Source organism: Apteryx mantelli, chromosome 22 (genome assembly GCF_036417845.1).
Source record: "Apteryx mantelli isolate bAptMan1 chromosome 22, bAptMan1.hap1, whole genome shotgun sequence".
In the NCBI taxonomy this organism is placed as follows: Eukaryota; Metazoa; Chordata; class Aves; order Apterygiformes; family Apterygidae; genus Apteryx; species Apteryx mantelli.
Genome location: NC_089999.1, coordinates 5,864,968 through 5,878,412, shown reverse-complemented (window position 1 = coordinate 5,878,412; position 13,445 = coordinate 5,864,968). Strand labels below are relative to the sequence as shown.

The following is a 13,445-nucleotide window of genomic DNA, read 5'->3' as shown; positions in this document are numbered from 1 at the left end:
TTCAGACGTTGGGGCCTGCCCCTGCGCTTCAGGGATAATACTGACGCAGGATCTGGAGTACCCTGGCGAGCGCTCATTAACCCCAAAGCATTTCCTGTCCGTTTGCCGTGTGTTTACATGCTATTCTTTCTCAAGCAATTTCTAGACCATGTAATTTGCAGACAGTTTTTTGGTTTTGACTCTCACTGGAACAACTTTGGTGGAGGCCATGATAGACAGTCTGTGAGTTATGTGGCCGAAGCTACCTCAAAAGCCTGAGCAACCTCTCTCCCGGCCAGAGTAGAAAATGTCTGTAATGAGGCTGTCACTGCTGTGTTGGTTACATAATTAAAATGAAAGTATGGCCATTTTCCCCTCAAAAGAGGGAGCATGTGTTTTACCAAACCTGCAATAGATGGTACAACAGCTCCCTAAAGAACTGTAATAATAAAAATAAAAAAAATCAATCAGTGCCACTCACTGCCTGGGGAGAATGTCAGCAGAGACCTGTGTCCTCCCCACGTTCCCAAAGCAGTGCAGTGTGGATTTGCAGGGCTTTGATGTAGCTCTTTCTTGGCACTCTCAGCATCTCCTCGGATGCCACCGGCATCGTTCTCGGGACTCCCAGCTTGAACCCTCTGAGCTCTCTGCCTTGGTGGAAGGTGATGGCTGAGGGGCTCTTTCTGGCCTCTTTCTGGCTGAGACTACTAGCAAAAACATCAGCTACTCACCAGCCTTCTCCGAATCCCTTTCCCTGTAATGGAACTGTAATAGAGTTAGCCGGACTGTGCCCTCGTCGTTCATATGGCATATTTATGAAGAACATGCTTTGTCACTGCAGGGTTTCTCCAGCTTTGTAAATACAGCCAGCAGCTACTAGGAGCTCATATTTAGAGGTTAATTCCTGCTGTGGAATAGTCATTTATTTGTGAATTTCCTTTTAAAAACAAGCCAGAGCAAACCTGAAGTCTGACGAAAGCTCTGGGATAAGAATATATCTGATGTGCATTTCTTGTAGCAAGTTTCCGTGAGTACCAAGCATGAGAAGCTCTTGATTTCACTATAAAAAGGAGGGGAAGCACTTCCCGTTGTATTGTTTTTCTTAGGAAGCTGCTGCTGTTAGTAAATTAGATGTAGCAAAGAATTCATTTGTAATGCACGGTATTTCCAGTGTGTCTTCTCTTTCTCCTGTTTTCTTATTGCTGCAGGAAGAAGGCTTTGGGATAAATTTCTTCTCTGAGACAGAATAACTCCTATTGCATATTAGTATATGATATGAAATTGAAGAGTTTAGTTGAGGGGATGCAAGATTAGTGATCCAGTGGTAAAGAGGGATGGTAAACCTGGTTTTAGAATGAAAACAGTCTTCCTCCTCCATCTCAAACTGGAAACAGGGAAGGTTGTTTCTCTTTGTACCAGAGCTAAATGATGTATTATTCTAATAAGAAAAAAAATGATTTGGAGTATTCTGTTGCTAGTTAAATTTAGTCCATGGTACTCAATGCAGATTTGGGGGATCAAGGGATTTAGATTATTCTGCATTATCTCAAGAGCTTTAGGCTGTCATTTCTTGGTGTGTTTAAGTGCACGCTTGCGGTCAAAAAGGCTTTGTGGGCAAAGGTACTCGCATCTGTTCCTGCTCCACGGAAACTCACTTCTGGCCACATGTTTTTACTGTCTTCCTAGGACTTGCACTGCTGTGTGGTGACTTGGATAAGGGAACTCACCAGAAAAGAAACAAGGTTAGTTTTCAGTCCACAACAGTTCCCTTATTTTGCTGTCCACAAGGCCACACAAGATCTAGTACTGGCACAAGGGAAAGTCTAAGATGAGGGAAAAGTTCAGACTGCTCCTTTCAGCATCTTAAAGTGCTTATGAAACCACAGGCTGGGACAACTAAAAAACTGTCTTCCCTACTGGGAATGAGTCCTGTCTAAACTCTGGTTGGGATTACAGAATGGTCACAGAATGGTTGAGGTTGGAAGGGACCTCTGGAGATCATCTAGTCCAACCCCCCTGCTCAAGCAGGATTCTTCTGGACCTGGCTAAATTGCAACTTATCTTGGAAGTATCTCTGTGGGCCTTTTCTCATCCAAGCCCTGGAACCTATTTTCTTTTCATTCTTGTTCTCCCTCACATGCTGGATATTGGTTTTTAGTTGGTTTGGGGGGTTTTGTCCCTACCCTAGTGTTGTATCTGGTATGTGTAGCTTGTAGATGTGGTGACTGTACCTGTTCTTGCTAAATCAATCCAAGTTTGAGGAATCATCTTCTATCAAAAGAGTCTAGTGGCATCTGGACAGCAGGGGCAGTTTTCAAAACATCCACTGCCTAAGAAAAGCCTCATATGGCTCTCTGCAAATGCCAGCAGCCTTTTTGCTTTCTTCCTCATCCTTCCTCCCCCTGCAAAACCCCTGGCCCATTTTGGGGCCAGAACTGCCCATGACAAGTGACTGATGGTTATTTTAGTTCTGGCTGCCTGACTTGAGACCCCTAATGGACACAGGTGTTGAAGCCCTTCTGTGGGGTCTGAACAGGGCATCCAGCGTTTACTAGTCCTTTCAAAAAATCTGGCCAAAATAAGGCTTCTGTGAATACCGTTGTGGTGTGTGCCTGGTATCATAAGTGCAATGCGAAAATAAAGATTGCAGGTAGAGGAAGGGAGGAGAATAGATCCTTCATTTTTGTGGTTATTTAAATGCTCTTTTCAGGACACCTTTCCCTAGCCCTGAACCCTGGGCAGAGTACTCCATCCTCCTGGCTACTCTGCTAATGAGAGCAGCCCTCTTCCCTGCTGGAGTTTAATTTGTGAATGAAGCTCTCAGTTGGATGGGATGTGCTCAGAATGCCCTGAAAGACTGTGCGCAAGGGAAATGCAAAACTGCTCTTCTTTCAAACGTGGACTTCTCCACGACTGCTAGGAGAGATTCCTGCCTGTTTCTGTAATAGCAGTTAAGATTGTCTTGCATCTATTGTAGTCATGTTGAGGCAAAACCAATCTTGTAGAAGTGTCACTCACGATATTGCAGTGCTGCAAAACTATTGACCGACCTCCATACCTCTAGGATCTTATGTCTAATTCAGGATTGACCAGGATGAATACAAATCCATCCTAACTGGCTAGCTAAGTTAATGAGGTTTTCCTGAAACTGTCTGCACAATGGCAAACAAACCCCTGTGCTGCATTGTTTGGGCTCTGAGGCTGCAGTCCAGAAGGGCTGATGCCCTCTTTTGTTCCACTAGCAAAGCTCTCAAACCATCAGTCAGTTAAGTCAAATGGAGAAGAAATAGCAAGAGAACAAAGCTCCTGTTGCCTGGGTAGGTACTTCATTACGTTAACCTGTGCGTGTGCAGGTTCAAGGACAAAAGACCTTGTAGTTTTAGAAATGCAACTTTGTCAACCACATTGCAGCTTTTAGAAATTATTCTAGGTGCAATTCAGTAACATACTTAATAAGCCATTAGCTAGTCAAGCTGGTGGAAATAAAGCAGATACAACTTTGTCTTCCTAGATTTTTTTATTAAAAGTAACATGGGAATAGGTGTATCAGTCCAGATCAAAGGTCCTTTTAGTAAGTTATCCTGTCTCTGGTTGTGATCAATAGTACATATAAGATTATGGTGATAATTCCCTGGTATACCCTATAAACTGGATAGCTGAGGTCTTTCTGATACAGAGGTTATCTTTAATAGTCCTCAAATTAGTATTCTTCCAAGGCTTTGTCCAATCCTGGTTTGAAATAACGTAGACTTTGAGGTCCGATAAGTTCCCGTGATAAAAGTTGCAATGTTTAGTTAAGTTTTGTGCTTGAAATGTCTCCTTTGATTTGAATTTCACAGCAGCCAGTCTTATCTGATGCCACCTGATCAGTCTTCTGAAAGAGGAGGCGATTGGTATTCCCTTTTTCCATGCTACACATGGTGTTTGATCTCTTCTATATCCCCCACCATTCATCTCTTTTCTAGTCTCTTTAATACTTTCTTGTAAAAGGACCTGTTCTGTCCTTTTGACAGTTCTTGTTGCCCTTCTCTGTACTTTTTCCAGTAATAACGTTTTATGTTATAGGGATGCAGCAAACCTACAAGTACTAAAATGTGTTCACTGGTAGAGAGGTTGTGATCTCTGCTGTCATTGGGGATTCATAAACAGTTATATCTAAACAAAAAAACTCAGCTCTAATGTCCACTGAATCAAGTGGGAGCTTTTCCGTTGACTTTGGTCAGGAGTCTTAATCAAACTACACAAAAAGCTTTTTGCGGAAGTACAGCTCAAACTGGAAGTGGCTGTAAAGCAAAAGTGGACTTAACTTATTTAGTCATTCGTTGTCCAAACTGAAAGAAATGCAAAAGCAGAGTTTAGACACTGGCATACAAGCTCATGTTCTAGGTTCTGCTTCTGTTAGTGTTGGTGGTCCAAAGCTGTCTCAGGTCATAATTTTGCATACATTTAGTATGGCACTGCCACCAAAAGCAACTTTTACCACAGCCTCCTGTTCCTGCCCCCTCTTTTAGACCACAGTGTAATGATGCAGACAGTGGAAGTAATCCAGATGGGAACTTATTTTTTTAATTGAGGGGGAAGGTCTGCTCCTTCTCACATGTTCTTCTGCATAAGTTTTAATCCCCTGATCAAGCACACTGCATGGCCACACAAAAAAAATCTGCCAACAAAGACGATTCCTTTTTTGTTGCAAATGATGTTCTTTAGGGTTAGTTTTCTGCTGGTATCCCAGAACCAGCTCACTGTGGGGGTCAGGCAAGCACCAGTGAAGGCTGAAAGGAGGTGGTGGACTGCCAACAGCACAGTGATTGCTACCTACAACATTGTAATATGAAGCACATCTGCAGTACCATGGTACCTGGTTTATTGATGTTCAAGTTGCCCAAGTCCCTTAAAACAATGTTAATATAGTCACTGTAATTCCCAAAGTGAAAAGCAGGTGGGTTTGGGTTTTTCCTCCTTTCTTTTTAAATTACTTTGCCTGTATAGAACTGTTGTAAATTTAATCTAGCAGCAGGTTTGCTCCTTCACCAAGTAAATTCGCTGAACATCCAGAGAGACCAAATAGCACAGTAAATTGCTAGCTTTATCACTGTATACTTAGATAGAAATTTTTGAAGTACAGCATGATAGAATTGGACCTCAGTAGATGTGGAAAATGGTTGTTGACATCATGTTGGAAATGAATCCAAAGATATATGAAAAATGTGAGTGCTGCTTTGAATCTGAGCTTCCAATTCAAAGCCATTTTTCTTCTTGCCTCCAAAATGCTGATTGCTTGAATTAGGAAACCAAGACTGATTTCAAACTTTGTTTAAAATGTTATGGAAGTATTTGCAAGGTCTAAGTGCAAAGAATGTCATTACTAGTCATTTTAGGGAGTATTAATATGCTGTAAACTGCAGAGGTGAGGACTATAAAGATAGTCCTAATCTTCTGTAGGTTAGGCCTATGGAAATTAAGCTGGAGTCATTGTCTTTCTGCTTACTTTGTAGCAGGGTTCTGGCTCTTTCCAGTACATTGTACCTGGTTGTTTCTGCTACATCTCCCTTTTGGTCTCTCTCTGTCTTCTGGTTATGAGCAGTAACACTTTGCTGGCTGCAGGCATATGCCTGTCTCAACCCTGCAGTTGCAATAACCATCAGAGTCCCCAGCTGACAGCTCACTGGTTATAACCACCTCTTACTGGTAGTGACCAAACTCCTCTTTATCCTCTGAACTGCTCTCAAAATCGGCTCTTTAGAAGACCAGAACGATGGTAGCTCATGTCTTACAGCTATGGTTTTACTTCCACTACTACATTTGCACCGGTACTTGCGGATAAATTTGTTGAGTGAATGTTTTGTATTTTGATTTGCAATTAAATGATTTTGTCTGTAAGCCTTTGTAAACCCAGCTCTGTCAGAAACTGCAGACCGTGGCCGCTGGATTCTGGTCTTTGCCAGTCAGTGGCCAACAGTACTCGTGTAAATGTTATTTCCCTTTTTGGGCTTGACTTTTAAAAGAACTATTTCTTCTAGCTATTGCGTAGGCTTCAGGGACTGACAAGGAGTATTTCTGCAGCCCTGTGTAACAACGTGCAAACTGAGTAGGTGAAATATCCCTCAAATCCGTAACATCGCCTATTAGCACTGTATGAATCAGTGGTACACCGCACTATATATGGCAATTTTGACAGAAGTTATGTGTCTTTGACCACTTGACACCGGTTAGTCTTTGCCCGAGACAGTTTCTCTCAAAGCCCTGGTGGTATTAGTGTGTTATTGAACTAGGTTTCTGGCTATTTTTATCTGGCTTTCTGTCTCCAAGGAGTGGATTTCCCAGCAGTTCTCTCCGAAGCAATTATTCTTGTTGGCTAAGGTGCACAAAGCAAGCTTTCAGGATATCCTTTGCTGGGAATATAAGAACTAACTCTTGGAAGAACCTGTTTTCTGCAATGAGAAAAAGGGCTGGAATTATCAGTATTCAGTTCCTCCCTGTGTAAGTTGAGTCAGCTGTGAACTTGCCAGGAAAACTGTGTTTTCAGGCCTTGTCTCTCTTTATAAGTTTGTTTTTGTAACTAGGTTGTGGCATCTATCCGACCCTGTCACAGCAAATGAAGTCAAGCGGCATCGTACAGCAGCCTTCTCAATGTACATGTGTATGTCAACTGTGTGTGTATATATTCATCCTACACATGCTGCTTATATTTTATATAGTTTATTCTAAGGAAAAACTGGCACTTTGTGGTGCAATATGCTCCCTACAGAGAGGACAGGATATACTGGAACTTGACTGAGTGGCATCTGCAGGGAGAGAAACCCAACGTAGAGTGTCCTGCCAGGGAGAGACCGGGAAGTGCAGTCACTGGGGGTAGCCGGGTTCCCACCTTTCCGAGCACTGCTTTCATTCTCACTGATTTGCTAAGGGCACGAGCACGCAAGGAGGAGGCATTTGTGAAATTCTCTATTTGATCTTGTATTGTGTACTGTTCTGTTCTGGGAGAGCGTTTCAGCCCAGGGCAAAATTTGGTCATTTCAGCCCAAGACAAACATTTGTATACCTAAATCCAATTGATCTGCTGTGTTCTTGGGCCTTTTTCTTAAAATGTTCCTGTGTTTGATGCTGTTAGTAGATGACAGCTTTGCGTGACATACGGAGGCGTTGCGAAGCTCCTTACACTTACTTGTCAGAAACTTCTAGGCTGCCTGATAGTCTGGAACCCAGCGATCCTGTGTTTTTCACTTGGCAAAATGCAGCAACGTGATCCATCTGTTGGCTGTTGAATTAGAAACGAAGTAAAACAAAATCCATGAAGAGAGTGATGTAACTGTATACCTATAGCGGAGTTTGTGATAATGCTGAATTGAAGGCTGAAATTTTGTGCAAGCAATTGTATTGGAAGAATTCATCCTCCATCAAGGGGTGAATGTTTTCAATCATCTTGCAAAGATTTCACAGAGCGTTAGATTGCCCTGCAGTCGGATATCGCTTTTGCTGTGTTCACGTGACCATGTTGTGGCTGAATGCTCAGTTCAATGCGCCAAAGGATCTCTGTTCCCGCTTCTATGGTGCTACAAGAAAAAATTTGCTCTTAATTATGATTGTAGACCTGAATTACATCTTTAGCATACATATGGTCCTATAAAGAGGACACGGCTGAAGCTGGAAGACCCACAGGGTTTCTCGGGTTTTGTTTCTGTAGGACATCTTGGGCAGGCCACTTTCCTTCCTGCGTTTTCATTTTCTCACCCCTCAAGTGGAAATTAATGACAGTTCGTTTCCATTGTAAATTGTCCCAGGCCTCCCTGTGATTAAATGTGCTGTGTATGTGCTGAGTAATATTATTAGAGTGTAGAGCTCTGCTGAAAATAATAAAAAAGGCATCGGAAAAACATAACTTTGAGACAGCATGGCTGGTTGTACTGTTGTGAGAGCCTTTATTGACCATTGCAGGTAGACGGCCGCTGATACCACAAGCAGCCTGAGTAACAAGTGCATTCATGAGCGCAAGCCCCCGGAGTAGAAGTGGCCAGAATAAATCCCAGAGGGGCAGTGCCTCGTGCAGAAGGAGCAGGACTGCGTTTGTGCACACCCATAAACTGCTGCATCCAGCGCGAGCTGGGCGTTTAGATGTTCTCATTGTTTGGAAATTTGTTATGGGGAAAATATTAGCAACCTCACAGCACAGAGTTATTTGCAGTGTCTAAGTGGATTGCCAGTCCCTTGAGGCAGGGGCTGTCTGGGTTTGCCTTCCACAGAGCTAAGCACATTGTCAGCACTCAATTAGAAGTGTGTATATGGTTTCGTGCTGACTCAGAGCTCAAAGATAGCCATTATTTTTTCATGTGGAGCATCCCTGCAGTGAGAGGGAGAGCGCAAATGAGCTATTTTTGCCTGAGCCTGAACCTTTCTAACATAATTCCTTTTAGGAAAAAATAAACTGTGTGTGGTTGAAGTCAAAACTAAAAGAAAAGATCTTTCCTTGGAGGTGCCTGTGATCCTCTCAGCCTTCTAGTAACAGAGGAAACGCGGCCTGTGCTCGTGCCCCTGCCCCAATGCCTCTCTCCCCTCTCGGACGTACTTGGTGGCAGGGGCAGTCCCTCGCCGAGATGCAAGGGTTGACCTGTCCGGGAAAGAAAAGAGCAAGGGAGGCAGAGGCAACGGTGGGTTTTTTTAAGCTACAATTTTTGTAATTCCCGCCGTGCACAGAAAGAGCTGGGCAGTGCTGGCTGCTAAGGTGCTTGTGCACCTGTACGGGGTGGGACAGGCGTTCGAAGGCAGAACAGACACCAAGCCGTCCTGCTCGGACAGTTATGCTCTCCCGGCCTCCTCACCACGGCCGGCATTTTAGCGGCTAAGCCACCGAGGGAGGTGTGAAGACAAATGCGATCTCCTTTTGAAAATACCTGCACTTAAAAGAGCCTCCCTCCTGGGATGCCATTCATTAGGTGTCTATTTATTCATCCTTTGCACGGATGATAATTTGCCTCTGCAGAAATGTAGCTCGGCTCCACCCAGCACTGGGACTGAACGGCTTTTGCTGGCGCTGTCGGAGATCGTTTACTAAGAGAAATGAGCTGTGTGGCATACCTACTGGCCACTGACGTAGCTGTACCTGCCCACAGCTGCTCTGGACATGATCCCTGCCTCTTCAGTAGCTCATAGCGAATCCCAGCGGATTTCTAACTCTGCCCTGACTTGTACTGTATAGCTCTTCAAGAGTCAGTAATATCCTGAGAGGGCTTTAAATGTAAATGGGAAGAGGAGCTGCTGACTGGGAAGAGACAAATGAAATGCCAGCCGCTGTCACAGCCCTCTCTAATAGAAAGGATTTGTGGCAGTGGGTTGGTCCGAGGCATCAGCTGCAGCTGCTGTGGTGTCACTTGGGTATTAATTGGGGAGTGGGTGAATACAAGGAGCAGAAAATGCTGTGCAAGAGAGGAGAGGAGCCAGATAGGAGAGGAGACTGGCACAGATGCTGGGCTCCTTTATTGCAGTGCATCCTTCTTTCTGCCTTGTGCTGCTGCCATCTTTCTCTGCAAATTAGTCTTGTTTCCGCCACCTTTCTCCCCAGCTGAAAGCACCGGCACTCTTCTGTTATCTGGATAAAATCTTTCCATCGTGATGTTTGTTTATCACAGAACCTCAACTCCTGGTCTAGAGTGACTTGGGTTTCCATCCCACCTGGTGACATGCCCTTGACTGAGTCTGTTCAGTCATCCGAGGTTGTAAGTGTAGAAAGTCACTTTTTTATTGTTGTTGAGCCTGTGCCTGTTGTTCAGGAGTCTCATCTGTCATTTGCAGGAGTAATTGCAAAAATTGATTCATGGGAAATGCCTCTAACAGGCAGAGCCTTTTTGACAGATCACACAGCCATCATATTCTGCATTTGTTTGAGTCAATCAATGCTTTGATGCATATTTGGATCATAAATATTCTGATATCAGTTGCATTTATTATTATGACAGCTTTGTTCCATTATCTATTGTTTATTAGGTTCTGTTATCCTTTTGTTTTACACCTTGCGGAGCTGTCAAGTCAGCTGTTTACTAGTGACAAAGCTCAGAGCTTCGTTCAGAACAGAATCTTCCAAAAATAAATTCCCTGAAAGGATTTGAGTAACAGCAGGATACATGTTAGGAGGGAGGCGTGGGGTGATCTTTTTTGATTTGCTTCACTGGAAAGAGGAGGCCTGAGCCTTTTGCCTACTTTTGCCCAGATTCCAAATTTAGACTTCTCATTTATAATCTAGAGGTCATTGAAGCTAATAATCCCACTGATTAATGTGAATTTTGGATCACACCCTCCATGTCTCAAAGCTGAATTAATGAGGTTATTTGGTATTTGAAATGGTAGGATGCTGACTTGGATGTTTCTAATTTTCCCTTTAGAAGCTTTCTTTAGCTTTATGTCATTTTTGCATCGTAAGAATGGCAGAATATCTGATTGGGAGATGAATGAATTTCAGCGTCCTTGCAAGGGCAAGGCGGCTGTTCGGTACTAGTCAGGGTCCTTTTCTGCTTCTCAATTGCCATAAGCAGTCTTGTATCCCTGATGCCAGCTCGCTGCACCAAGGTGCCAAACACTTTGGTGTTAATTCAGGAAAGCACTTAATCATGGAGTTGATGACTCTAAAATGCTTAATATAAGCATGTGCTTAAGTGCCTTGTTGGATGGGGGCCAGCGCAGTTAGGCCCTTGCAGAGCTGAGGTTTGTGAGCCAGTTCTGGTCTACTAGAGCCAACCGCACTGTAGCTCAAGGGTTTCAGCGATGCGCCGTCGGGAAGATGGGCTGTGCTGCAGGGGTTGGTGGGCACCACAAAACGCCCCGTGCGGCAAAGAGCATCTACCCACGTAGCTGCTGTCCTGCCACGAAGCGGGGGACCGGGGACAGCAGAACGGTGGGCTCTGCAGCTGCTCTGGGCATCAGACTGTGCCGGAGGGCTCTGCCGGCAGCGAGGGGCTCTGCGTGGGCAGCGGGCAGGCAGGGAAGGGGCGGCAGCGCTGCCTTGCCTCCCGAGAAGGTATCGGCCCCTCAGCCTCACGCGGGGGCAGCTTGCCTGGGGATGCAGCGCTAACGTGGGTTTCGGGCACACTGCTGTGCTTCTTGCTCTGTAAAATGGGGGGAGAGGCAAAATGCTGTGCACGTGCCAGGAGCTGTATTCAGCAGCTTTTGTTTGTGCTGGGATTTCGGGATAAATACAGAGACCGAGCTTTCGATTTATCGGTAAGTTTTATGCCTTAGCTTAACAGCAACATTGTCCACAGCATTACTATTGAAATATGTGCTATAATGTTGCACTTGCTTCTTTTCCTTTCTTAATATTTTTGTATTTGTTGTCTCTTTATTTATTTTACTGTAAATGTTTACAAAGAGTAAATCTGCAATTCCTGTCGTAAACATCACAGTGCAAAGTTGATATACACAGACTAGTATGTCTTGCAAAATATAGATGCAAATGGATATATATCATTTGTGAAACAGCTTTGACGTCTTAATGTATTAAAAAAGAAGAGACATACAGATCATTTTCCTTTTCAGGACCTGCATGTTTTAGGGCTATCATGTACCACCATGAAAAAGTCATAATTTGTGTCTTAACCACTTTAATACTGTACACACATTCCACTCAAAGGAGTGTGTATCCTCTGCTCATCTTTTTTTTTTTTTTCTTTTCCTTTTGTACACTTAAAAATAGATTGCTAGAGTTAGTCAATGCCAAATGCCCACCCGGCCTTCCAGGAACCACCCAGTAATTAATATGAGTGATAACTCTGTGACTAAAGAGGGATCTCCAGGCTCTCCAGTGTCCCACCAGAGTCCTCCAGTGAAAATCAACAAGGTTATACCAGAATAACTAAATTGCAGTAAGATCGGTGTAGTTGCTCTCATCCAAATCTCTAATGTGGACAGAAAAAAAGCCAGGTATAAATCAGCTTAAATCAATTTTTGCCAAAGTTCCAGATTAATGGTGAGCACAGCGTGCTTGCCTTTTCTTAGGTATTTTCAGTGGTGTCACTGGTGGGATTGTTTTGAGCAGAGCTGGAGAGGTGAAGTCTGAAGTGGAGGAGACTTTGCCGAGAATATCCCCGCAGGAGCTCGCTCCTGCCTGGCAGAAGTTCTTGGGTTAACGCTCTGGTTCTGGGGGGAAGAAGCACAGGGGAAAGGTGAGTCTGTACTCTTTCCGATAAGGACATCTCTGGCTTCTTAGGATTTTGTAGGTCAAAACGGTTTCTTTTAGAGAAGTAGCTGCTCAGCGATGGGTTTAAATACAAGTTCAGTGCTGGTCAAGGGACCTGATAAGGAGACTGGAGTTTTCTGTCTAACTGCAGGGCTGCTGCCACTAGGACAATAGTAGTGTTAGCTATTTTTCCTCACTTCACCTTAAAATTGAGGGATGAAAGTACTTCAGTTCCTGTGGCCTATTTCTCTCTTCTGCAAGAGCCACCGAGGAGCCCTTGGCTTGCTTTCTGTTTGCGCAAAATTCCTTCCAACCTTCATTTCACCTTTGCAGGGACATTCGGGCAGAGGCTCTTAATTTATGCTGTCCCAGTTTTGCCTATCCCTAGATTTTGAGCTTGCCGTAGACCAAGGGGCTAGTGCTTTCAAATGCAATCCAAGTTCATTGCTCTGAAGTTTCTCTGGGAATGAAAAATCTGTTTGATTAAGGAAGCTCTGTCTTCTGAAAGCCTATCGGACTGAGTAACTTTGTAAGTCAGGGCTGCAGAACATCTAATTAAATGGAACTGCTCTCTAGAGGATTTGGCTTGCAGAAAATTAGTTTTCATGTTCTTGGCCTGATGTTTATTAAATGTTTCTTCCCTTTCTCCTCTTTGCAGTTTTCATCTGCAGTTTCATGGTTGCAGCGCCTATCTTTGGTTACCTTGGTGACCGTTTCAACAGAAAGATCATTCTCAGCTGTGGGATCTTCTTTTGGTCAGCTGTCACTTTTTCAAGCTCCTTCATCACCGAACAGGTAAGGTCTTTGCAGCGGCACTTTGCTGGGTGTCCTGCCTCGGTACCTTCTGGATACCTGCTCCCCGTCACAGTGTGCCTGAGTGGGACGTATCCCTCTGGTGTGGATTTGACCTGTGGCACGTTGCATTATCTGAGCTTTTGTGAAGTGTGAGCTATGTAATTGTTTCTTCTTACCTGTGAAAGCCATTATGCTTTGATAGTGCGAGTTCATAAAAAATAACAAGTGAAGCACGTCTAAGCAAGAGTTCCTGTTGATATAAGGGCTTTGTTTTGAGGGAGAGTCTAAAGAAACTTTAAAAAGGCTTTAAAAAGATCCCCAAAAAAGTCTATGGCTACGTAGTGGTTCTCTTGTCTTCTGATATTGTAACAGAAACCATTGGAGCTGGTTAGAAAGTCCATCTACAGTATGTGGAATGGCGAAATGCATCCAGCAGTGGTTTTACATATGTGCGTTGCTTCCTTTCCATCAAAGGCAGTGGAGGTGTTTGGCAGCACTGAGATTAGGC

General features: G+C 44.0%; 1 protein-coding gene across 1 annotated transcript in view; it reads left to right on the top strand.

Moving 5' to 3' along the window:
- The window catches only part of LOC106493356 (SPNS lysolipid transporter 2, sphingosine-1-phosphate), a 145,682-nt gene that overhangs the window by 54,862 nt on the left and 77,375 nt on the right, over positions 1-13,445 (top strand). Inside the window, exon 3 of the mRNA XM_067309655.1 lies at positions 12,801-12,937. Coding sequence (XP_067165756.1) covers positions 12,801-12,937 — 137 coding nt within the window. The remainder of the gene's footprint in view (positions 1-12,800; positions 12,938-13,445) is intronic.